At 40.8% G+C, this 26,415-nt stretch overlaps 2 protein-coding genes and 1 long non-coding RNA gene across 6 annotated transcripts in view; 2 read left to right on the forward strand and 1 right to left on the reverse strand.

Annotated features, from left to right (window-relative positions):
• PDE7A (phosphodiesterase 7A) overlaps positions 1 to 6,463 on the forward strand; it is a 130,321-nt gene extending 123,858 nt beyond the window's left edge. For both annotated transcript variants that reach the window (XM_048840802.2, XM_048840803.2), the window contains 3 exons: positions 673 to 769; positions 2,934 to 3,014; positions 4,670 to 6,463. In XM_048840802.2, the coding sequence (XP_048696759.1) occupies positions 673 to 769; positions 2,934 to 3,014; positions 4,670 to 4,881 (390 nt within the window). In that variant the 3' untranslated portion in view covers positions 4,882 to 6,463. The remainder of the gene's footprint in view (positions 1 to 672; positions 770 to 2,933; positions 3,015 to 4,669) is intronic.
• Positions 6,464 to 6,598: 135 nt separating this feature from the next.
• Positions 6,599 to 18,076, forward strand: LOC125632519 (uncharacterized). The gene is made up of 3 exons (XR_007355337.2): positions 6,599 to 6,897; positions 10,244 to 10,331; positions 17,753 to 18,076. It is a non-coding gene; the product is annotated as an uncharacterized LOC125632519 (long non-coding RNA).
• The window catches only part of MTFR1 (mitochondrial fission regulator 1), a 37,662-nt gene continuing 26,100 nt past the window's right edge, over positions 14,854 to 26,415 (reverse strand). For all 3 annotated transcript variants that reach the window (XM_048840805.2, XM_048840807.2, XM_048840809.2), the window contains exons 5-8: positions 22,009 to 22,250; positions 18,607 to 18,847; positions 18,253 to 18,421; positions 14,854 to 16,809 (exon numbers count right to left, since the gene is read on the reverse strand). In XM_048840805.2, coding sequence (XP_048696762.2) covers positions 16,750 to 16,809; positions 18,253 to 18,421; positions 18,607 to 18,847; positions 22,009 to 22,250 — 712 coding nt within the window. In that variant the 3' untranslated portion in view covers positions 14,854 to 16,749. The remainder of the gene's footprint in view (positions 16,810 to 18,252; positions 18,422 to 18,606; positions 18,848 to 22,008; positions 22,251 to 26,415) is intronic.

Raw genomic sequence — 26,415 nt, forward strand, 5'->3', positions numbered from 1 at the left:
GCAGCCCGGAGCTGTCTGCCACCCCCAGGAGCTCGGGGGTTCCCCCACTGCTGCCCACTGGGAGCTTGGGGTTCCCCTACAGTGCCACCCTTGGCGTGAGGGAGCTGGAGGTTCCCCCGCCGCCACCTACTGGGAGCTGGGGGTTCCCCGCCACCACCCACCACGAGTTGGGGGTGGGTGCCCCACCACCCCCAGTGGCAGAGAGCTCAAGGGTTTCCCCGGCAGCGGCAGGGTGCTCGGGGGGTGTCCCGCCACTGCCCCTGCAGCTCCCTGCGGGCGGGGAAACCCCCACAGCTTCCTGTGGGGGCGGTGGGGGAATTCCCTGCAGCTCCCTGCCGCCAGGGGCAGCGGGGGTACCCCACAGCTTCCTGCCCCAGCAGGCAGCGGGGGACCCTGCAGCTCCGGACCACCGCAAGCTGAAGTCACAGAGGTCGCTGGAATTCATGGATTCTGTGACTCCGGCGACTTCTGTGACTAAATTGCAGCCTTAACTATGGTATATAATTTTAGAGTGAAATGCAAGTGGTTGGGTTTGTTACGCTGATTATAAAAATGCATGAGACGTTATGGAATACAGTAGTTACTCTAGAAATTATGCTGCTTTTTGTATTCATGTTTTTGCATGTAGAAAAAAATTAAAAGTTGTGTAACACAGTATATGTAATTCACTAGATGGCTTTGAAGTGTGCTGATATTTGTAATCCATGCCGGACCTGGGAACTGAGCAAGCAGTGGAGTGAAAAAGTAACAGAGGAATTCTTCCATCAAGGCAAGTAAAAGAATAGAAATATTCTAATCTCATACCAATGAATGTGTAAATGTATCATAAGATGAATATCTGAGAGTCCTAGTGACTTTGTGAGATGAAGGGCTATATAAGTTTAGGACTAAAAGAGGGTTAAAATACTTTTTTTTTTGTGTGGCTACATTCTTGAAACAGGCTTCTTCTGCTACTAACAGCTGATGAAGAATCTGCTTTAACTCAATACACCCAAAAGTTTCAGATTCTAGCTGAAATGTATTCCTCACTAGAAAAGATACTTCAAATGAAGGATTGTCTTACAGGGCTGTCAAGCAATTAAAAAAATTAATCACGATTTATCGCATGATTAATCATGCTTTTAAACAATAATGAAATACCATTTATATAAATATTTTTGATGTTTTCCGCATTTTCAAATATATTGATTTCAATTACAACACAGAATATATGTAATATATATACAGAGTATAGGCTCACTTTATATTTATTTTTAAATATAAATATTTGCCCTGTAAAAATAAAAGAAATAGTATTTTAATTCACTTAATACAAGTACCATTGTGCAATCTCTTTATCATGAAAGTTTAACTTACAAATATAGAATTATGTACAAAAAATAACTTCATTCAAAAATAAAACAATGTAAAACTTCAGAGTCTAGAAGTCCACTCAGTCCTACTTCTTGTTCAGCCAATGGCTCAGAGAAACAAGTTCGTTTATATTTGCAGGAGATAATGCTGCCTGCTCCTTGTTTACAATGTCACCTGAAAGTGCGAACAGGTGTTCTCATGGCATTGTTGTAGCTGGCGTTGCAAGATATTTACATGCCAGATGTGCTAAAGATTTGTATGTCCCTTCATGCTTTAACCACCATTCCAGAGGACGTCCATTCATGCTGATGACTGGTTCTGTTCAATAACAATCCAAAGCAGAGCGGAGTGACACATGTTTATTTTCATCTGAGTCAGACGCCACCATCAGAAGGTTGATTTTATTCTTTGGTGGTTCGGGTTCTGTAGTTTCCGCATCGGAGTGTTGCTTTTTTAAGACTTCTGAAAGCATGTTCCACACCTTGTCCCTCTCAGATTTTGGAAGGCACTTCAGATTCTTAAACCTTGGTCAAGTGCTGTAGCTATCTTTAGAAATCTCACATTGACTCCTTCTTTATGTTTTGTCAAATCTGCACTGAAAGTGTTCTTAAAATGAACAACATGTTCTGGGTCATCATCCGAGACAGCTATAACATGAAATATATGGCAGAATGCAGGTAAAACATAGAGCAGTAGACATACAATTCTCCCCCAAGGAGTTCAGTCACAAATTTAATTAACGCATTATTTTTTTAACAAGTGTCATCAGCATGGAAACATGTCCTCTGGAATGGTGGCTAAAGCATGAAGGGGCATACGAATGTTTAGCATATCTGGCACATAAATACCTTGGAATGCCAGCTACAAAAGTGCCATGCAAACGTCTGTTCTCACTTTCAGGTGACACTGTAAACAAGAAGCAGGCAGCATTATCTCCCATAAATTTAAACAAATTTGTTTGTCTTGGTGATTGGCTGAATAGTAGGACTGAGTGGATTGTATGCTCTAAAGTTTTGCATTGTTTTGTTTTTGAGTGCAGTAATGTAACAGAAAAAAATCTACATTTGTAAGCTATGCTTTCACGATAAAGAGATTGCTTGTATGAAGTGAGTTGAAAAATACTATTTCTTTTGTTAATCATTTTTACAGTGCAAATATTTGTAATAAAAATAAAATAAAGTGAGCACTGTACACTTTGTATGTTGTATTGTAACTGAAATCAATCTATTTGAAAATGTAGAAAAACATCCAAAATATTTAATAAATTTAGTATTCAATTGTTTAACAGTGCATTTAAAACTGCGATTAATCACGATTAATTTTTTTGAGTTAATCGCATGAGTTAACTGTGATTAATCAACAGCCCTAATATTTATCTGCTCTTATATTGGGTTATATTTTTGCAGAATGCATTTTAAAAGTAAGGATACAGCTGTAATACATAGAAACTGTTCTCTCAAGGTGACTTGCCTTCCTTGAATGGTTGTCTAAAACAGATTTGCTTGTGTGTATTATGAATTAACAATTCCAGAATGCTTACGGTTAAAAATTACTTTTCTAAGTAATTGTTCTCTCTTTAGGAGATGTTGAAAAAAAATATCACTTGGGTGTGAGTCCGCTGTGTGATCGACAGTCAGAAACCATTGCCAACATCCAGATTGGTAACTACAAATATATGTATTTGAACAGTTTAAAATCTTTCAGTGGTTCCCTTTAATGACAATTTTTAGAGGAAGGAAAGCTATCTTTGCCTATAAATCTTAGAATTTGCCCTTTGTCTTTTTTTTGTGTTAATTTGGCAATGCTTCTTCACCACAAGCAATTTTTTCTTTGCTTTAAAATTTCTCCTTTGAATTTAGTAATCGTGAAAGGTGCTTGATTGATAGTCCTGGAGACTGAAGTCCTGTATCCATAGAACAGGTATAGCATGGGCAATAGCAATGTAGCCTTTCCCATATTACTACTCCAATGTGCCTTAATCCTAACCTGGAATGACAAACTCCAGAGTTAGAGGACATTTCATTCACCTACCCATTCAGTCCTTGGTGCTTCTAGTGAAGCTGCCAGTTGACTTAGGCTTTTGGAATGTGGACACCTATTCACTGGGAACTGGTTTAAAGATAGTCTTAAAGCATAGGAATTTCATGTAGGCCAATGGATAGCTGGTAGATGATTTTTGATCACTGCCAACCTGGGCTAGATTTATACCAGGGACAGAAGTGAAAGGATTTTCCCATTAATAAACATTGACTTTTTTTTTTAAGTATATTTTCATATAGATTGAATGGGATTGAATGAAAAAATATGTTCTACTATATTAAGCAGATTAATAAATTTTAACCCCAGACATAATTTGAATTTTTTTATCTCATATAAAATTGGAAATGTAAAAAAAAATTGTGACTTTGGTTCTCACAAATTATACTAAATTACATCAATTATAACCAGTAGATTGTTGAATAGCTGACCATAATTTTGATTTTTTTAAAATAAACTTTTTTTTTTTAAATAAGGCAAAAGTACAGTTCTGGCAACCTTATCTTTAAATTTTTGTTTGCATATACATAGCCAGATTTTTAAAGCTATTCAGGCATCTCACAGCCATTGAAATCAGTGAGAGTTAGGCACCTGAATACCTTTAAAAGTCTTAGACATAGACAAAATACTTTTGTGTGTGTGTGTGTGTGTGTGTAGAGGGCAGTCAGCTATTTCAAGATGTCTCATTTGCTGCATAACACTGGGAGCCCTTTAATTTGTGCAGGCCATTAGTCATCTTTGCCTTGAATGAGACACAAGTTTGCCTGGTCATACTTCAATACACTTAACTGGTCTAGTGATGCCGAGGGAATTTGAATGTATATTTCCGTTGTAACACAATTCAGCTTGTTTGTGGGATGGTTTATTATATATGAGCTTGTTTCTGTTAGACTTATAGGCTTTTTAGTCTAGTTTGTGTAGTTTAATTCAAATCTGATGATTGGTGTCCTCCTTTCTCCTCTCCAATAGTTTTTTTTCCCTTTATTTCTCCACTGCCCCAAAAGGGAACAAATGAGATTCATCGGTTCCTTCTTAATACAATATAATGCTATTTCTTTTTACTGTCAAACCTGTAATATTTCTATAGATTATACTTCTATATTTTAATAAAGTGCCACAGTGTTAGAAATATTGAAAGATGACCATTTTTAGATGTAAGTTGGAGACGAGTTGCTAATGCATTGTTAATCTTTTATATCACTTCCTAAATGCTTTAAAACCTTTACCTTAAAAATGCATATTCTTTCCTGTTTTTAATCTAAAGCTTTCTTCTTTAAAGGTTTTATGACCTACTTAGTGGAGCCATTATTTACAGAGTGGGCCCGGTTTTCAAATACCAGGTTATCACAGACGATGCTTGGTCATCTGGGACTGAATAAAGCTAGTTGGAAGGGACTGCAAAGAGAACAGTCAAGCAGTGGTGATGATACTGATCCTGCATTTGAGGAAATGGACTCAGACGTATTACCTCAGGAAACTCGATTGTCCTGACTCCAGAATCCGTATGACAAAATTGCCTCTGCAATTGTATCTGCACAATGGGGTTTGAGGAGAAACTTGTTATAACTGCTCAAGGTTCAGTGTAAATGATGCCAGCATTATTTATTTCCAAGTTTTCCTTTACAGATCACTTGAACCCAATTTTTAATTACAAGATTGGAACATAGAGCAATATGCATATGCCTCAGTTGGCTTTTGTTTGGAACCTTGAATATGCAAAGCACAGCAGTGACTGAATCTTGAAGGAACAGTACAAGAAGTTTCATCATGGTGCCACGTGGGTTTTTTAAAAAAGTTTGAAATAAGGTCTTCAGAACTAAGACTTGATATGAACTATTTCATTTTCTTGGGATTTAGCAAGTCTTGCATAAACATGTTCAAAGCATACCTTCCACTCAGTCCTTGTTTAAAATATGGAAATGTGAAGTGCCCATCCTCTGCTGCCTCTGGCAAGACTTGATGTTTACAAATGTACTCTGAAACTATTGGTTCTAGACTTATCTTTACGCATGGCTGTGAAAGAACCACTAACTTTGGTTTTCTTTTAGAAAAACAGAAAAAGAAAAAAAGGTCAAATCTGAGACTAAAGCTCTTTTTCCTTTGGATGCCAGAAAAGACTCCATTTGTCATTATTTTGTTTGTGCACTGGGAACTGAGCGTTCACCATAGAGCACAGCCAAGCTTTTCTCCAGTGCTGTATGGGAATGCAATTTTTGAAAATGCTTCTGAATTTGCAGAGTGGGGGGTGGGTGGGTGGGTGGGGGGGGAACATTGTCTCTAACCGTGTTGCAGTTCTGCATTGAAAACGTTGCATGTTGTTTTCACTATTGTACATTTGAACTTGCATATGCAAGACAAAGGCAGAATGTCTATAAACACCATATTCAACTCAGGGTATTTGCCAATCTGAAATAAAGTGGGATGGGAACTGTGTCCTTCTGACCAAGGGTACAAATGCCCCTTTCGCTGCAGTGTGTATGTATGTGTGGGTGCGAGAGTGTTCGGGGTTATGTGGGGGAGGGAGCGGGAAGGGTTTCAACTGCAACATTTTTTATTTATTCTTTTAGAATGTGACAGTGTAATGAACAGCCACATTGGGGGGAAACTGTAACAGATTGCTACAGATGCCTTAAACTATGCACAAAGCTAAGTGACCAAATTCGTTTTTGATTGAAAAAAGTGCATTGTTTACTTATTCCTCCCTCTCCTGAAACATTACCCATTTACGGGTTTTTGATGTGAAACGGAGAAATGTTTTTAATGACAAAATTTAAGGACTAATTTTAAACTTCAAACATTCCATTTTTGTAATTTGTTTTACACTGTTTTAAGTACAGTAAGCACAACTGTTACAGAATTTAAGAGAAACTGGTGCTTTCTTTTAGTTCATTTGTATTTCCCGTGTTATTTCTGTAAAAGACTGTTTATTAATTCTGTTTACAGTTCGTTGCAACAGCCATTTTTGGGAGAGAGCTTCAGTGTAAAGCCATTTGTAAAGGCTTTACCATACTCATTTTAATATGTGCTTGTTGCTCTTAACTTTTGATGAATAAAAAATAACTTTTCAAAATTATGCTCTTGTATGTTTAAGTTACATAACTGAGTCTATTATTAGTGAAGTAGTTAAGCTTGCAATTAACTTCTATTATAAAACCTTATTTTAACCCATTTTATATGGGGTTTAAATGTTTGTCCTGCAAATTGTCAAACTTCCTCACTTCTGCAACTTTTGCCTGCAGTTAGAATTAGAGCTCACTTAAAAATGATCCTGACTTATGTGTTTGTTTCCCTCTAGGTTAAAAGTGGCTTGTTATCCCTTCAGATTCTCCACATTGTTACATTTTCCTAAACTCACTGTCCATTTGTACGCTCCCTTGGTCTGGAGAAGAACATGCACAGGTCTTGAATTCTAGAACCACCATTTCTAATGTAAAGCCTTAACAAATCTTCCTGCCAGATCCCACACCACCACTCTCACAGGAGTTGATTTCAGTATCATCCACTAAGGTATGTGGGACATGCTACTGATAGCATTTAACTTAATTGTTAACGATTGATTTCCTTTTGTCTAAGTAACAAACCCACTGTAGACACCACCACCCCATCTCTGTCTCTCACACACACACAAACTTCTTGTTAGTGGCACTTTTTTCATTTTCCCCAGTTGCTACTCAAAATGTTGTTGATTTAAATCAGTGGTCACTAACCAGTTGATTGCGATCGACTGGTCAATCCTAAAGGAGCTCCCAGTCGATCGCGATCTCCAGCGGCGCAAAAACAGGCTCCCTGCCTGCCCAGGCCCCACGCTGCTTCCCGAAGCAGTCAGCGTGCCCTGCGGCTGGGGGTCTCCCTCCGCGCGCTGCTCCTGCCTGCAAGCACTGCCCGCATAGCTCCCATTGGCCAGGAATGGGAGCTGTGGTCAATGGGAGCTGTGGGGGCGGTGCTTGCAGAGAGGGGCAGCGCGTGGAGCTGTGTGCTGCCTGCCCCACCCCAGGGGCTGCAGGGGCACATTGGCCCCTTCCAGGAGCAGCGTGGGGCCTGGGTAGGCAGGGAGCCTGCTTTAGCCTTGCGGAGCTGCCGGAGGTAAGCGCTGCCCGGCAGGAGGCTGCACCCTAGCCCTGAGCCCCCACTCCCTCCTGCACCCCAAACCCCTGCCCCAGCCTGGAACCCCCCCCGCACCCAAACTCCCGCCCAGAGCTTGCACCCCTCACCTCCTCCTGGACCCCAGCCCCTGTCCAAGGCTCAACCCAGAGCCCCCTCCCACACTGCAAATCCCTCGGCCCCAGCCAAGAGCCCGCACCCACTTCCCAACCCCATACCTCAGCCCGCTGAAAGTGAGTGAGGGTGGGGGAGAGCAAGTGACAGAGAGAGGGGGGGATGGAGCGAGTGGAGCAGGGCTTTGGGGAAGGGACAGGGCAACATTTGGGTTGCCCTTACATTCAAAAAGTGATCTTGGGCATAAAAAGGTTGGAGACCACTGATTTAAATTTTGTAAACGGGAAGCAAAATGAACTGTGGCTTGTGTTCAGCAACAATCCAGATAAGAATTACCAGGAACTTCAGATGTACTTCAGGTAGGTTAAAGTTGGGCCATGGAATTTAGTTCAATGGCACGTACCAAAATATATTACCACATCATTTACGACATTAAATCGTTTCTTGTAATTTGAGTAATGTGAAAGACATAATGGCTGATTCATCATGTTCCTTTGTGATGTGCTGTCTAAAAACCAGAAATGTTTAGAAAGGACATTATCACTAGAGCTGGTCAGGAACTTTTTGAAATGTTTTTAGTTGGAAAATGACGACTTGTCTAAATGAACATTTCCACAAAATTCACTTTAAATGAACCTTCCGTTGGGCAGGTTTCTTGGGTTCACAGTGGAATTTCTGATCAATGCCAGAATGAGTATATTCCTGCCCCAGAATATCCAATAACCCAGTGGTTAGGGCGCTTACCAGGGATATGCGGGAGGCTCAGGTTTAGGTTCCTGCTCTGCTTGATTTAGATTGGGGACTTGAATGTGGGTCGCCCACATCTCCGCTGAGTGCTCTAACCACTGGGCTATGCTTATTAGTGGATGGGGGAAGGGGGTCTCTGCTTTTCAGTGAAAAACCTCAAAGGGCCTTAGTTTTATTCTGCATCTGACTGGGGAAGAAAAATGTCAAAACCAAGTTTTTTGCAAAATGGATTTTTGTTTTCTGGCCACCCTTAGTTGTAATTGAACATTTTAGGTTTCCTTAGGCATTTATTTTACTATAGATTCCAGAAATACTTCAGTTAAGCCTATTAGGCTTGAAGTAAATGTGCACTAAGAGAAATTTGCATGTGTTATTTCAAATACCAATTTTTAAGCAGGTGGTATATGAACCAATAAAGTTTGGGAACCACTGATTTTCAACATTAAGTGACCTGAAAAGAATTTTTTTATGGCATTGCTGTTCACTTCATGATTAAAAAAAGGAATGGAGAGAGTATATTTTTTAACCTAAGGAAGGTCTTTTTTTCCTGGAGATCTCTGAAAATGTGAACTGAAATCTTGCCTTCATATTGTTTCTGCCCACTGTTGATTTAGTCATTAGAGTTAAAAGGTGCTTGCAAAAAAGCTATTTGAAAGTGAGTCATAACACTGAGCAATCCAAAGGAAGAAAAGGTTACTGACCTTACAGTAACTTGATTTCTTCAAGATGTTTTGTCCCGATGGATGCTCCACCATAGCATGCATGCACACCCATGTACTCTCTACCAGAGAATGCAGAGCAGTTTCTGTGGGCCTGCAGACACAGCAGCACCTTGTGCCTTCAATGAGGGCATGTAAGGAGGCACATGGACCCACCACCACTCAGTTCCTTTTTGACCACGAAGTAGAGCCTCCACAGAAAGGGGAAAGAGGGCAGGGAGGTGGAACACCTCAAAGAACTCAAATTACTGTAAGGCAAGTAACCTCTCTGAGTATATGTTCCTATGGGTGCTCCACTGTAGGAGACTCCCAGGCAGTAACTCAATGAGGAGGTTTGACTGTTCAAAGGACTGCCAGAAGTAGTATCATCCCTGGAAACAGGTAAGATGGCGTAATGCTTGGCAAAGGTACGGATGAAAGACCACGTTGCAGTCCTACAGATTTCTGTTATGGGATTGTATTTCAGTAGAGCTATAGATATGGACAGGGCTCTAATGGAGTGCACTATGAGGGCTATATCCCAGCAGATTTGTAGCAGGGTAAAATGCAACCCAAAACCCACTTTAACAGTCTTTGAGTGGAAGTGGGTTGTCCCTTCATCCTCTCTTCAAATGATACAGATAATCTAGGAGAGGCCTGGAAGGTCTTAGTTCTGTCAAGGTACATAGTGAGAGTCCTTCTGACATCTAGTGTATGTAGGCTGGCCTCCTCTCTGGAGGCGTGGGGCTTTGAGTAAAGCACTTGTAGATGGATCTCTTGATTTAATATGGAATTATAAAGAGACCTTAGGGAGGAAGTGAGGATGGGGACACCGTGTAATCTTGTCTTTATAGAAGGTAGTTAATGGCAGATCTTCCATAAGAGCAGAGTCTGTCACTTTTCAAGCTGAAGTGATAGCCATATGGAACCAAGTCTAAGGGAGAAGTGGAGGAGAAAACAGGCAGTCATCGGTTCAAATGGAGGTTTCCTCAGGCCATTGAAAATCAAATTAAGGTCCCACTGGGTGGCCAAGGGCTATACAGGGGAAACAAGTTGTGTAAGCCCTCGAGGAATCTGGTGTTAGTGGGATGTGCAAAAACTGAGATGCTTCGATAGGCGAATGGAAGACTGTGATAACAGCCAAATGTACTCTGAATGAGCTCATTAATAGACCTAGTCTTCAAATTCAACAGGCAAGTCTAGGGTTCTGGAGAGCAGAATGTCTGATGCTTGAGAATAGTGAAGAGAACACCAGAAATTGAAGAGTTTCCACTTTTGAAGGTAAGTTTTGCAAGTACTAAGTTTCCTGATAGAACTGACTAGACCTTATCCAAACAGGTTAGCACCATCCTCGAGAATCATCTAGGAACTGTGCTCTCAGGTTCAGGAAAAGGGGGTTGGGATGGATCAGGGTCTCAGAGTTCTGTGACAGGAGATCCTTCCTGAGATGAACTCAAGAGAGGCACTGCCAGAGGGAGGTGAAGGAGGTTTGAGTGTACGCTCGTCTTGGCCAGGATGGTGCTATGAGGATAATCATTGTTCTTACTTGTCACAGTTTGAGTAAGGTTTTGAGAATCAGAGGTAGAGGTGGGTAAGCATATAGCAGGATACGGGGCTATGGTGTTATCAGGGCATCTCCCAATGAATTGTGACTGTTTCCTCCCTTGGAGCAGAAAAAACAACATTTTACATTGGATGGAGTAGCAAAGAAGAGGTGGTGCACTCTGCCTTAACTTTTATCACAGTGGTTAGTATGCTAAGAGGCTGGAGACTGAGATTCAAATTCTCACTGTCTGCTGTGGCATAAGGGCAGTCTCCTGGAAGGTGGGAGACCCAACTACTGGGATCTGGGGTATTCTGGGGCTGGTTTCTGTGTCTCCTGTTGGAGGTGTCCCTCTGCATATACTTTGGTCTCTGACCCAATGAATATTCAGAGTAACTAGTGGTTAGGGCGCTCAGCTGAGACACCCCTCCCCCCCGGGTTCAATGAATAGTTATTTATATACAGTGGAATGGTTTCACTGACCAATGTGATCCCAGAATACCTTATTGTCCAGGGGCTAGGGTACTCGGCAGGGAAGCGGGAGACCCAAGTTCTAATCTGTTCTCTATGGTGCACGGGGGGGGGGGGGGGGGGAAGGAACTTCAACCTGGGTCTCCCACATGGTGAGTGAGTGAAGGATGGGGACAGTTTATATACTTAACTCCCATAGAGAGTTCATGGCTCTGAATACCAAGTGGAGGGAGGTGGCTCCCTATGGCCAAGACTTATGCTCCTAAATCTCTTAAGAGATGGATCTTAGGGTATGTCTACACTACGAAATTAGGTTGAATTTATAGAAGTCGGTTTTTTTGAAATCGGTTTTATATATTCAAGTGTGTGTGTCCCCACAGAAAATGCTCTAAGTGCATTAACTCGGCGGAGTGCTTCCACAGTACTGAGGCAAGCGTCGACTTCTGGAGTGTTGCACTGTGGGTAGCTATCCCGCAGTCTCCGCTGCCCATTGGAATTCTGGGTTGAGATCCCAATGCCTGATGGGGCTAAAACATTGTCGCAGGTGGTTCTGGGTACATGTCGTCAGGCCCCCGTTCCCTCCCTCCCTCCCTCCCTCCGTGAAAGCAAGGGCAGACAATCGTTTTGCGCCTTTTTTCCTGGGTTACCCGTGCAGACGCCATACCACGGCAAGCATGGAGCCCGCTCAGCTCACCGTCACCGTATGTCTCCTGGGTGCTGGCAGATGTGGTACTGCATTGCTACACAGCAGCAGCACCCCCTTGCCTTATGGCAGCAGACGGTACAGTAGGACTGGTAGCCATCATCGTCATGTCCGAGGTGCTCCTGGTCGCCTCTGTTAGGTCAGGAGCGCCTGGGCAGACATGGGCGCAGGGACTAAATTTGGAGTGACTTGATCAGGTCATTCTCTTTAGTCCTGCAGTCAGTCCTATTGAACCATCTTATGGTGAGCAGGCAGGCGATACGGATTGCTAGCAGTCCTCTTGTACCATCTTCTGCCGGGCAGGCAAGAGATGAGGATGGCTAGCAGTCCTATTGTACCATCTTCTGCCGAGCAGCCGTGAGATGTGGATGGCATGCAGTCCTTCTGCACTGTCTGCTGTCAGCCAAAGATGTAAAAGATAGATGGAGTGGATCAAAACAAGAAATAGACCAGATTTGTTTTGTACTCATTTGCAACCTTCCCCTCCGCCCCCCCGTCTAGGGGACTCATTCCTCTAGGTCACACTGCAGTCACTCACAGAGAAGGTGCAGCAAGGTAAATCTAGCCGTGTATCAATCAGAGGCCAGACCGACCTGCTTGTTCCAATAACTTAGGTGCACCATTTCTTATTGGAACCCTCCGTGAAGTCCTGCCTGAAATACTCCTTGATGTAAAGCCACCCCCTTTGTTGATTTTAACTCCCTGTAAGCCATGTTGTCAGTTGCCCCTCCCTGCGTCAGAGCAATGGCAGACAATCGTGCATCTGAGTTGAGAGTGCTGTCCAGAGCAGTCACAATGGAGCACTCTGGGATAGCTCCCGGAGGCCAATATCGTCGAATTGTGTCCACGGTACCCCAAATTTGACTCGGCAAGGCCGATTTAAGCACTAATCCACTTGTCAGGGGTGGAGTAAGGAAATGGATTTTAAGAGCCCTTTAAGTCGAAATAAAGGGCTTCATCGTGTGGACGGGTGCAGGTTTACATCGATTTAACGCTGCTAAATTCGACCTAAAGTCCTAGTGTAGACCAGGGCTTAGGCTACACCCATCTCCTTGGCATTTCCTAGTATTTGGTTTAGGCAGCTCCTTGCTCAGCAGACTGGTTTTTGTGAACCCCATTCTTAGCAGAATTTTAGGCTGGGATTTTCAGTTATAGCCCTCAGTTAACTAATCTAAACAAACAAGTTAGCTGACTTGTTTGGTGGAAGGGAAGGTTCAGAGTTCAGTTTTGACCCCTAAGCCATGTCTCTGTGCATTATGAGTGTAAAACATTTAAATGCCCTTTTGTAAACTACTCATTGTGTTACTAAATTACATGTGCTACAGGTCTGATAAATTAGGATTACAACTGAAATATCTCATTTGACAATTTGACTCATGGGCTATGAAATTAGTAAGGTCGGGACCATGTTACAAACCTTAAGATACTGTTTCTATAGGCAGTGCAATATGAAGGTAAATATTAACCTGATTTTGGAGGGTGTGAGGAAGCAAAATGCAAGGTTAACAATATGGACTAGCTTCATAATGAGATATAGGCATTACAGTGCCTAACTTGTAGGCACCTAGAAAAACACTGGGATTCCTAAAGTCTAGGTAAGCCACCACAATAGGCAGCTGCCTGCCTAAACTAATCAACGGGAGATGCTGACTAGAGCCATGTTTCCTAAACCCTGCCCCTCTCCTCAAGTCAGGCACTACTTTTTTTTTTTTTTTTGGAGGGGGGGCAGAAATGAGGATTGCTGTCCACCTTAATTTAACCTAGTTGTCAAAGCACTCCCTCTGTATGTGCAAGACCTGGGTTGATTTCTGCCTGCAGGGGGAGAAAAAATTTGAGCAGGTGTCTTTCACCTCTCAGTGCTCTAACCATTTGAGAATGACCTATTCTGCAGTGGGTCTTCCTCTAATCTCTGTTTGAAGCTGTTCCACTGTATATAAATACATACTCACTGGAACAGGGGAACTGGCTCCTGGGTCTCCTACCTGGGAGTGTCCTAACCACCAGCATTACTCATTCTCTTCTCTCTCTGGCCCTATGACTTTATACACCCTGGATAGTTTCAACAGGAGAGCATGAGAAAGACCTGTATCAGAATAGCCCCAATCATTTGCACACTTTCTGGAGCGGTTGGAGATGACTGTTCAAATCCTCCTTTTCACCATAGTCCCCACCAATCAGGCAGAGGGGGAAATTAAACCTGGAGCTATATAGTCCTGCGGGAGTGATCCAACTACTGGGCTCATAAGCACCTCCTTACGGAGTTTGAATGGGCCCTGAACTTCTAGGTGGCCTCAGCTCCTGCCAACTGGATTGGGCCCTGCAGATGGATGCTTATCTTCCCCTGCTTTGTGTATCATGCCAGGGCACAAGCGTCTGGCTGCCTAGAATGAGGCAGCCGTGTACATGCCCAGAGACAAAAACTTAAGCACTGATTTTAGGTGCCTACAGAGGTAGGAGGAAACAACACAGGTGTTTTCTGAGTGCCAGGGGCACTTAAAGTGCTGGATGAAAGTGGAGATAGAATGATCCACTGAAAAGGTTCCTTGGATTGTATAGCATTGGGTGGAACCTGCTGATTTGCAAACCTCTACGTGTGTCAAGCCAAGGAAACAGGCTAACCCACCTGAAAGCATGGTTACTGAGGGGTCTGGGAGAAAAAAAGTCTTGTGGAGGAGGGGAAGGAAATGCTAATCAATGTTATTGAGGAATGGATCTCTGAACTCCTCTACATAACTAAGAGGAAGGAAGTCTGGAAGAATCCATACTTAGGCACCAAAAGTAAAAATGAAGCGGCCTTTGCTCACTTGCCTCCATAGAACAAGCAGCTGCAATTTAAATTCAAATACCCACACTGCTTTTCCCAGCCTGTTTCCACCATGCTGCTGTGCAGGAGTAGCAGGTTTTCATAATCCGGTGACATAGGAGTAAAGTGCCATACTGGAGCTGGATACTTTTAATATCTTAGGAGGATGCAACTAGACTCCCTTCAGAGCTCTACCACTTCTGAATTTGTTTTCAGACTGACCATTTCTCCCCGCAAAGCCAGCCAACTAATGCACATATGATCAAGACAGACAGTGCCAAAGTCAAGTCAGCATTTTGTTTTTTCTATTTTGTACATCTCAGTGTAGCACTAAATACAAAACACTCTTTGGAGACCAAGTAATAGGACTTTGCTCTTCTAAATGCTTTGAACAATATTTTTTCCGAAGTAAGAGGAATTTTTAGTTAACTTTTTTTTTTTACTTTTAAACAGCTTTGTAAATACAAACACTTTCAAGTATTACATCAGAAATAAAGCCCTTGTTGATCATACTCTTTAAATCTCAATTTGTTAATACGGACTAGCATGTAGGTGGATGGAAAATGCTGCACTTTTCCAGTAGTTGGAGGGAGGGGGGGGGGGGGGGAAAGTTTCAAGAACAAGCACTCACATCACAACTCCAGTAGCCAGCTGTTCCTTTAGAACGAGATTGCTGACTCACCTTCTCTACCTGTATTTATCCACATTCAAAAGAAACTTGCTGTCAGTTTACTGGATATATAGCCAAGCTAGATCTGTTGTGTTCCTGCTTATTAGTCCTGTGAATGCCAGAATGTTTTCTACCCAATTTTTCAATACTTGAGAAAACTGGATTGCATTTGTGTACAAAAAGCCTCAGATTGTTTTCCCCTGATGATCCAAGCTCGGTGCTGATTAGGAGAACAAAGCTGCCATACAGCAGGTACCTAGAGGATTTCCCCAGGTGGTCCTCAGGTGACCCACACCAATGCTTTCCTGGAACTAGTGCAGGGATTGTAGTCAAAATATCCCTGACTGCTGAAATATTATCGTGGGGCCATGGGCAGTTATCACAAATAAGGGTAGCCTTCAGTCTCTTCTGTTTTATGCTAAGGGACTGACCCAGCACAAGTCTGCCCCATTAACTGTGTAGAGGGTAAAAACATCTCTCCTGTGTGTCAGGCACTCCCCAGCTGCAACAGAGATCAGAGCCTCTGAAAGCAGTAAGATTTTACTGACAAACACCCTATAGTTCATTTTATAAGCACTCCATTTCTTCTCATCTCTACTACTTTGTGACTTCCACATTTGCTCACTCAGACACATACCCTGACATTCTGTCTGAAGTATCTTAATCTACACTGCTATTCTACCCTATTTCACACACATTGGTCTACCTTTTGACAGAGGACTGAACCTGAAGCTAACTGTGGCCAGTTGCTCAAGATCAAATTCACCTTTAAGGCACTATATGTATTGGAGGGAAAAAACAGAACATTCTGCATTGAGAGAAGGGCAATCTCATTTGAGAAATCTTGCTATTTTTGAAATGCTCTATTCCATACCACTCAGCTTTGTAACAAGTAAAATCAATGAAGCTTATCAGAGATTATCTGTTTCTCCATTATTAACTGAATAGTTTCATACCCTTGCATGAGCTGTTTATGCTTTTTAGGCTAAAACCAGCAAAAGCTGTGTTAAACTAATGAGATCTCATTTGGAACAGAAGTTGCTAGTCTCAAACTAAATTCTGCAGCGAAAGAAACTTGTTACATCAGCTATTACATGAGAGAGAAAATGACTGACAGTACTTCATTCCCATTATTATCATTTACACGAACTGTCTGAAGACTGTCAGTCACGTATATAAAAACATTTGTACAGATAAATTAGTGTTAAAACCACCACAGAAAAAAGTCTTAGTATTTTAGGTACTGAAAGCTAGATTTTAAAGTTTACTTTATAGGTTTAAAAACTTGTACTGTCTCTCAACTCAACCCTCTTGTTAAAAGTCACATAAGGACAAGTACCTCTAGACCTCAAAATGTAAAACAAAGGCACTACGTTTTTATAATTTTATATCAGTATTTTTTTTTGGTTTGTTTTGTAGGAGGGCACTAAATACCAAGAGACACTTACTACATAACACTGATTTCTAATAAAAGCAGCTGAATAGTCTCTTGTAGTGATATAAAAGTAGTTAAGATTTTTCAATTAAAGTCTTCATTTTTCCTGTAGGCTTCAGCATGTGTGGTCCAAACTGAAAAGGGAAAAACAAGTACATTACAATATGTACAGATCCTGGAAATTGTAGCATCATTTTATAATCCAAATTCATAAGTGACCCTAGAACTCAAGCAGAGGCCACCCATCATTTGTCCACTTTGCCTTGCTGCCATGGATGCAAATGGGGATTAGATTTAGATGCATTTTACCCACAAAGTTAACTAGAAATTGTCTCACAGGGGAAATGCATATCAGGAACCAAGTGAAGTTACTCAGATCAACTAGATGACTCCGCTCCCAGAACAAGTCTGTTGACAGATTTTTTCCTGCACCTGTTGCAAGTCCTCTGTAAATCACGTATAATGAAATGTGAGGACCAGACGGGGGGGAGGGAGGAGAAGGCTGCCTAAGGGCCACTCCCAGTAACTGATAAGGTTAAAAATGTTACTAGACCACAACTAGTGTTGGTCACCACCACAATATTCTCTGTCAAAGGCTTCCAGCTGGTTCCATTAGCCTCTGATGTTTACCATCCAATCCCTTGCCCCAACAAAAGATGGATCACAGTCTCAGAGTGGAAATAGTAATGAACATTCCATGCCACAAGTCAAATATTAATTCCATGTTCTCTCAAGTCTTGTGACATTTGTGCTCTTAAAATTCCCAGCTCCTGGAGGCAAGTAATCAAGTAATAATAGCCCTTGTTACAAAAAATTATAGCCCTCATGGTTGTAGAGAAGAAATGTGACCTGAATGTACACCAGAAAACCCAACCTTTATTATTTTAAATCTCCTGATTTTTGAGTGCTTATGGTTGGTAATCTAGTTCTTCCTCAGTCAGGCCCAGAACACAACCAGCTGTATGAGTAAGGTTATTAGGCTTTCTACCTCTTTTGTTGTTTGCTTTCACTTTTGTTTTCCAAGCTGAGTGAAGTGCAAGAGATTAATCTGATCATTTATTTGTTCTCCCTTTCTAGCCCACAATGCTCAATGACTGCTGATCAGACTGCAGGCAAAGTTTACTGCCCAGCAAAACTGGATTTCACTAGAAATGCAGAGAGATGCATTGCAGGCACTACTTGAAAGAATTTCTGAACACTTACCATTGGAGTTTCACTTCAATTTCAATCTTTTAAAAACACAATTTAATGAGTTTTCCCAGCACCATGATTAATGTATTTTTAAAATGGAACCCAGCTGTCTTTTAAGGTCTTAGTGATACAATAAAACCTCTCTAGCCTGCTCATGGTTTACCTGGTCAGCAGAAGCCCGAGATAAAGTTGCCCCCTACAGTGCTTTGAATGACCGTCTCTCCACTCCCCAGCACTGCTGATGCACAAGCCAAGCTTTCTGGATTCTCACTGGGGTTCTGTGGAGCTGGTCTGAGAGCCAGCTAAGGTTTTTGAAGAGAGATTTACCTCGGCTTTAATGTATGTAGGACCGAATCCCAGGATGTGTCCAGAATCTCAATACTCACCAGCATCATTTCAGACTTTGCCTTTGTTTCAGACTCTGGAATCTGTTTTTCCGTTTCACTTTGGTTATCACTTCTGTATCGGTAAGCAAATTTCTTTTTGAGAGCTTCAGCTATTAGTGCTACAGGATCAGTTGGGTCAGGTGATTTGCATGTTGCGCCTTCTGCTGGTCTTCAAAGGGAAAGGGAAATTAACAGTCACAGCAAGTCTTTAGAATGTAGTTAGAGCATCTTTGCAGTCCCCTGCTGCCTTTCAAATGTTAGATCAGCAACAGTCCAAAATTCAAATGTTTCTCCATGAAAACTATTGAGTAAGACTTTGCATTAATAAAATAACACAAGTTATTGTATACTCACCTTTTCACTGCACGCAGTTTGACACTGTTCATGTCTTTGAGGATCTCTAGCATATTTGGTATTTCAGGCTTCTTTGGACCATTATCTATCAAAGTCTGTCCCGCGTTTATTTTCTTGCCTTTCCGCTCTTTAATGAGATCAATAGCAGACATACTCCGATGTACCCCAGGAGGTGGAAGAGGCGGTGGAGGAGGAGGTGGTGGTGGTGGTGCAGGAGCTGATGCAGTAGGACTTAATCCAGCTAAAACACACCAAGACATTCATTCCCCGTAAGAACTAAATGCCCTTTTAAAGAAAGCTTGATACATTAAGTATTTTGAAAAGGAACAGATTTGCTGCACATCAATTTATTTTTTCCTCAAAAGGTTGTCTTGTCACAAGACTACTGGCCCGGTTTAAGTCCTAAACCGCCTAAAAATGACAGCATTAAAACAATCACCTCAGCTAATTACTGTTCCAAAAGGATGTTCAGTTCCCAGTTCAGATACTAACAGTAGATGCACATCCATGTCAGACCTACAAAACTTGTTCAACACCAGGACCTGTTTCCACCAACTCTGCCCCTTGTTGGGGTCTATCAGTATTTAATGATGCTTGGAGAGAGTTTGAAAGGCAATGCAAAGTTATATTCTTAAGGCAGCCACTGTGTCTGGAAGAAATCACTGTTTAGAAATAATTTTACACATTAATAACAGTTTGGCCGGACAACAGCAATGAATGCATCCCAAGTAAAAATTCCAATTATACTTGTCGTCATTTGCCAAGACAAGATTCTAAATGAAATTGCTTATTGACTGTAATCACAATCCCTAGATAAGCAGTAGTTATTCGTGCTAATTATTTTCAGAAAGGAAGGACTTCTCTTGTGAGATTCTTAAACCTGAATGGCAGAGGTCAGAAAGTTGTGTGAAGCCCAGTTAAAAAGTCTTCACCTTGTTTCTGTTACCACCCATGTTTTTCTTTAAGTTTTTTGAATGTCTTCTTAAGACTCAAGAGGAGAGATTTGGCAACTGACTGAACCAATTAGGTTGTAACAAAAATCTAAAATTAAAGCTTCTTGCACCACTTTAGGTGAATATTAAGTCAGTGTTACAGGAGTCACCAAAGATATTACACAGGTCTTGGCAGAGAGTGAGAACTTCCCAAGTGTTTTGTTTCTAAAAGACGTCTATGGAATTTAAGTCACTGACTCTGCTCATGCAAATTGGGACCTTATTTTTATTTAACAAAAATCTTCACCCCACCCACCCTTAATTAATCTTAAAAGTGAACCAAACCAACTATCGTGGACAGACAGATGTATAATGTTAACATATTTAAAGCAGTTACCATATTCTACCAGAAGAGGGAGGTAAAGGAAAATGTTATTTAAATTAAAATCTAGATGAAAGCCTTCTACTGAACAGAAGGAAAAAAATCACACCTAGAAAAAATATTAACCAAGGGCATGTGTCATTTAGGTGATTATTAGCATTTTAGCAATTTGGTATGTTTAGAAGTGTGTTAATTTCAAGCTACTGTTGCTGTCAAAGGAGGAATGGAACTGAATTATCTTTCAAACTATTTCAGTGCAATGAGTCAATTGCACATATAGTGGTCACATTATTTCCCTATTCGCTCCCAGATTTGGATACTGAACTCAACCTTGTCAGGAGAGCCAGCATTCATGATCTAATGGCTAAAGCCCAGGAAAGAATTAGTATACCTATTCCCAGCTTTCCCACACACCTGCTAGGTGACTGTGGCCAAGTCACTTAACCTCTAACGCAGTTTCTCACCCTTCATTCCTATCTGTAATGGATACAGAATACAAAATAGGCCCTACTATCCTTGTGAGCTGCAACAATTCAAGTTTGTAAAGCACGCCAAGTATCTCAGTGGAAGGTGCTATATAATATAAAGTATTGTTGGGGTTCGGAGTGATGCTGACTATGGGACTGAGGTTAGGACATTCATATCAGGGGCCCTGTATGATTTTTAGCTTCCATCTGAACAGAAATTGGCACTCAAGAGCCCTCAGACCAACATCTGATCCCAAGAATGGCTCCTATAGCAATTCAACCCTTTCCTCCTGCCCCAAAGCCCTTGTGTGTTATTGAACTGACTTATATGAGCCCATTTTCATGGGGAGGATTTAACTTGTGAACTTCTGCCCCAGAGACAAGTGAGTCAATGATATTAGAAACCAATACTAAGAAATAAGCAGCCATTGTAACAAGTTACAATTCACTGAAGAGTACTAGGTCGGTTATAAGCTGTGAGAAGATATCACAGGTACCGTGCTTACTTATTCTTAGTCATGTAATAAGCACTGAAGTTCGTTAGAGATTTCTGCTGTCCTTGAACATTTCTAGCAACATGTCACTGTTTCGTAAGCCATTTGAAATATGTATTATATTCCAAAAGCATATTTAGTATCTCAGTGACACTAGACCTCATGACATATTACTGATACTCTGTGGGACTTAAGTATCCTTATAATACTTAACAGCTATATTATGCCTTTGGTTTCATTCATATTTGCGCCAAGCTTTGTTCTAGAAATCCTATTAAATGCTAATTATCTGCAGAATTCAGAACTCAAGACACTCTGCACAAATATTTGAAGAAATGATTTTTAAAAGTAGGAAATATAAGAATCTGGAGGTGTTGGTCCCCCTCTACCATTGGAGAAACATCTGTGTGGTCCCTGTTAGTATACTGTACCCACTCTCTTGAACGTGTTAAGTGAAAATAACGTGAAGTCCAGGCAGAAGGAGGAGTTAATACTAAACCTGATCTGCAGAAGGTTAGGATAGTGAATATCTGAAGTCTCATCTATTTGATATTTAATAGATAAATTCTGACCACCAGTCAGGCAGGTTTTGGGGAGTTGCCATCACACCACTACACGCACGTCTATCAGCTACGACTTGGTGGTGAAAAACACCATTTGCTCTTTACAATGGAAATCAGATAACATGACTATGGCTCATGGTCAATCAAGTTTTAGGTTTCCACGGTAGTTCACTACTGCATATGAATAAACCCATTCATGTACAACTAGGCTAGTAAAGGGCACACACTGTTTTCCTCTCACAGGTTTCAATTTCCATCCCACAACTCCAGATGGAATTTAAAAAAAAAGAGCCTTTTACCCATCACCTGCAAGTTTACTTTGTACTGTAGTTTCACAGTAAGACAGCACAGATATCCTGGAATCAAGCCTCAGTGAGGCTCTGTACAACCACTGTAAATGAAATTTGGTGCTAGCACTTCTTACAACCCTACAAACTTCACTATCAATCCTGCAATATCTCACAAAAATGACTTCATTATACTTACACGTATCGGTCAATCAGTTTTAAAAGAGCAGATTCCTTTTTAGCTAATTTGATATGAAAGTGAGACAGAGTTTAATACCTGCTGGCAGATTCTGCTGTTCTTGCAAGATTACAATTTTGGCTATTTGTGCCCTTAAACTGGCAAGTTCATTTTCTAGAGCACTAATCTTCTGCAGAGCTTCATCGTTCTTGGTCACCACACCCTTGGGGGCTGGCTCTTCTTGTAATCGGTTTGGTAAGGATACTTGTCTACCTGGTGGTCTTCCAGAGCAATATGGTTCATGTGGAAGAGGTGGAGCCGATTCTGACCAGACTTCTGATCTGTAACAAAGCAACAATTGTCACATGGGGCTGATCTGTAGTAAGTGCTTCTACCAAGCTGCTAAGAGGAGAGAGCAAAACAGTTAAGTGTAAGCACTGAGCCAAACATTAAGATTGGACCTTCAAACCAAACTGCTTACTTTTGGCCTTTTAAGGAGGAACCAAAAAACCCTCAGGTAAACATCTTCTCTCCTGCTTCAGAAGTTTTTATATCCCTCTTTCTACAATGAAATACTTGCAAGTAATGTCTGGCAGAATCTGACTCATAGATCCCTAAAAACTAAAGTTGAAGTGGCATTGGTTTTAAGTTTTTGTTGTTTGTTTGTGTGTGTTTTTTGGGGGGGCGGAGCGGGGGGGGAAGAGAGGATGGAATGCTGCCTCAGAAACACGGAGAGCCTGGTAGTGCTACAGACATTTACTAGTAATTATGATATACAAGTTATATAAGCAACAAAGATCTTGATATGAACACATTCCACCTTTGTTCTAATAGTGTGAATAAGAGAACACAAATTTAAGCTAAGGCAAGATTCAGGCTAGATATCAGGAAGGGCTTATAATCAAAAGTAATTAGTATGTGAATCGGCCTAACAAAATAGTAAATACTACTAATAAAAGGGACACTATCAAGTTAAGTTAGGCCCAAAATTAAGGTTTGGTAAAAGTAAACTTTTATTAATAAATGAAGAGACCTGTTTATAAAAGCTTTTTGTGATTAAAAAGCTTTCCAGTGGAATTTACACGTTCCCCTGCAGTGTTCACAACCTGATATTGCAGCACTAATGTACTGCACAATAACTTAAGTGTCATTTCATTGCCCAAGATGAAAAAGCATACTTGGAATACTTTCAGTTAAATTTGAAGTGTTAAATTAAAAGCAAGACAATAAATTTTAGCAGCCCCATGGGTTACACTAAAAAGTTAGAGATAATAGGGTTTTTGACATTCAGTGAATAAAATAGTCTCATCTAGTCTATTACTCAGCTCTTGGCAGGGCAATCTGAAACTCTAAGTATAAATACTATTTTTTCTAGCTCCAATCTGTTTTTCCTCTGAATGCCTTGTGCGAACAGTTACTTCTAAGTTTTCACATTTGTTTGCTTTGCTGTTGGAATGAAGCTTCTTTAAAAACTTGCCCATCACTGACAATTTTAGATTTTTTCCACCTCTGAGAATTTTTTTGTATGCAATTTGTTCCTTTTGAGATGGAATAGCTTTCCATGTTCTACAAAGTCCACTTTCCACCTATACTGTCCCACTGCATAGACAACCCTAGTTTGATAGGATTCTTCAGATTCTTGTTCTCAGAATTGTCAAGGGGCATGAAGCTTTGTGGCAAAGTTTAATGTTACAAAAGCTGTTTAGTAGGAGAATAATGCATCGTAAGAAGAACAGGGGAGAAGAGAAGCCTCATGCACTAAAAAATTCTTTTTACGAGCTCCTGCCTTCATGGTATGTAACCAGTAAAGGAATGAAAACACAGGCTGTGTTTGCTACTTCTCTTCTTATACCTGTCAAAAAAACCCCAGAATATTTTAACACTATGATATTAAAATATAGGAAGTTTCCTGCTTATTTGATAACTTCAGATCTTGAAAGCTAGATACCAAGGTACCAGAAATATTGTTCAAGGCAATAGTACAACTAATGCTCATTACTGAGATAGAGGATTACAAGAATGAACTAAGATACTGTAGCTGCAGAAGAAAAGCCCATATATTTAATTAACTCCCACTTGAATTCTTACAATTCCTCAAGCATATCAGGATCTTGGGTTTCTGTGGCACTGCTTGGTCAAACACTGGGGAAAGAATTCTGAATAGAAATAGGACTTTTTGAAATACCTCATCTGCAGATTTCAGAGTAGCAGCCATGTTAGTCTGTATTCGCAATAAGAAAAGGAGGACTTGTGGCACCCTAGAGACTAACACATTTATTTGAGCATAAGCTTTCGTGAGCTACAGCTCACTTCATTGGATGCATCCGATGAAGTGACAGCTTATGCTCAAATAAATGTGTTAGTCTCTAAGGTGCCATAAGTGCTCATCTGCAGAATGTGCTTTAAGTTACACAGTTCATGGCCCTGGTTTAAATCAGAGTGTCAGTTGTACTCTTATAGTAGTATTGGCTGCCCGGCCAATATATTTGTAGCGCTTGTTCCTATTTAAATGGAGAGAGCCCATACATGAGATTCATAGGGTCTTTTAAGGCTAAAAGGGACCCATTAGGATCTTACTTCCTGCCTAACACGTGCCATAGAACTTAACCCAGGGATAACAGACAAACAAGTAAGGTGGACGTTGCAGGCTTTGCAGCTAGTCCATCCTTCATAGAAAAGTAAATTAACTGCAGACAAAAGAATCCCCAATTGCTGTTTATTGCAGTATCTGTAATTCATACTCTATTTGTATGTTTATCACTGTTGAGAAGTGCTGAATTGACAGCAATGGAAACAATATCCACAGAATACATACTGCCTAGACAGGAGCAGGTACAGTTTTTTTGGATTCTTGGATGTCTGTCCACCCAGAGCTGTACTAAGACAAAAAACACTCCTCCTTTCACTCAACATCTGAACTGGTGACCTAGAGGTGGGAGGTTTCAAATCCTATTACCAGCTATCTGCAACACCCAGGTCCTGCCTATTTAATATTATTACTTTGACTTTTGAACTGGGGACCACTACTTCATAGATTGCACATTTATCTCTAATAGTTTTAGGACTGTCCTTATTTTTAATGCAAAATTAAAATAAAATAAATGTTGTATCCTGCCAGGACAGAATTCAGGGTTTTCATAGGGTTCCTGGAACCATAAATCCTGGGTAGCATCTTGGATTTACTCCAGAGGACCTTGTCCCCTTGGTTCCCCCGAAAGCTTTTAAAGCTTCATTTTGTATTGAAAAAGAACAGCTGAACACTAGTTATGTACAACTGGAATGTGAAGTATTTATTCAACATAATTAATCCATACCGATAAAATATCTGCTTAAGAGTCAACATTTCAGTGTGCGTAGGTGATGAATTTCATTGTCTGGCCTGGGGCTATTATTGCCAAGTTATTTTTACTTCCTTCAGTGCTGACTTAAATCATGCCACTGAATTTTTGAATTAACAGCACTTTATTCACACAGATTAAATGAAAGACATTCAATAATACTTCAAATTGATTTGATTTTTTAAAAAGCTTATTTAAATACTGTAGTAAAGGGACTTTATATAATAAGGTACTTTGATGCACAGTAAGTTTATTGAAATATATTTGTTTCAGTAGAACATTTGGAATTTACCACTTGAAAAATACATGTCTGAAATGTGACTATAGCATTCAGTGTACAGGGGGACAAAATGATGTGCAGTTTAGTTCTGCAAGGCTGTTAATAGATCTGTTTTTGACAGTGTAGAGAAAGTGGATCTCATCCTCTGTAAGCAGGTATATATATTGACATAGGGACATAAGCATGCATAGTGAACTACTTGTTAAGCATTTTATGGGAAGTAGATATTGCAAATAAATATCTTTATATTTATGTGGGCTTCTTGGACCAGGGATTGCCCTTCTAGAGAGTGTTTGAAAGCAACCTACTGAACACTACTGTAATTAATGTTAAATATTTCACATGTACAAGTAACAAGCCAAATTTAAGACCCTGCCTAACCAAGTAATTTTTAGAGCTACCCTGTAACTCACCGTTTGCCGTCCAGCTGTCAACTTTTGAGTTCAAGGATGAGATCACTTTACACAATGTTCCTTAGTGAGTTCTCCCCAAATAGCAATTTCAACTAACAATACCCAAGTTCCACAACAATCTGTAGGTGCTTCCTTGAAGCAAAGAGCTGCTCTTCCCATTGATACTATAAAGCTGAATGACTGTACAACTCAGCTCTTACACAACAGCCATTCCTTGTGCTGAAATGTACCTATCAAAGGGATTTATCTCTGAAAAGTCAAGTTGATCGATTTCTGCTACTCCCTTTGGAGTTATTGACATTAACAGTGGCTTGCAGCCATATTCCTATTATGCAATATTTCACTATAGCACGTTGTGTTGGAGGGCACTGAGGTCATCACTAAATGCATGCTTTTAAAACAGGTGTCCTTTGGAGGAAGCTACTACATCTGTGAATACCAAAGCCATCAATCAGGGCCCTCAGATGCTCCTTAT

This window comes from Caretta caretta, chromosome 2 (assembly GCF_965140235.1).
Source record: "Caretta caretta isolate rCarCar2 chromosome 2, rCarCar1.hap1, whole genome shotgun sequence".
Taxonomy (NCBI): domain Eukaryota; kingdom Metazoa; phylum Chordata; order Testudines; family Cheloniidae; genus Caretta; species Caretta caretta.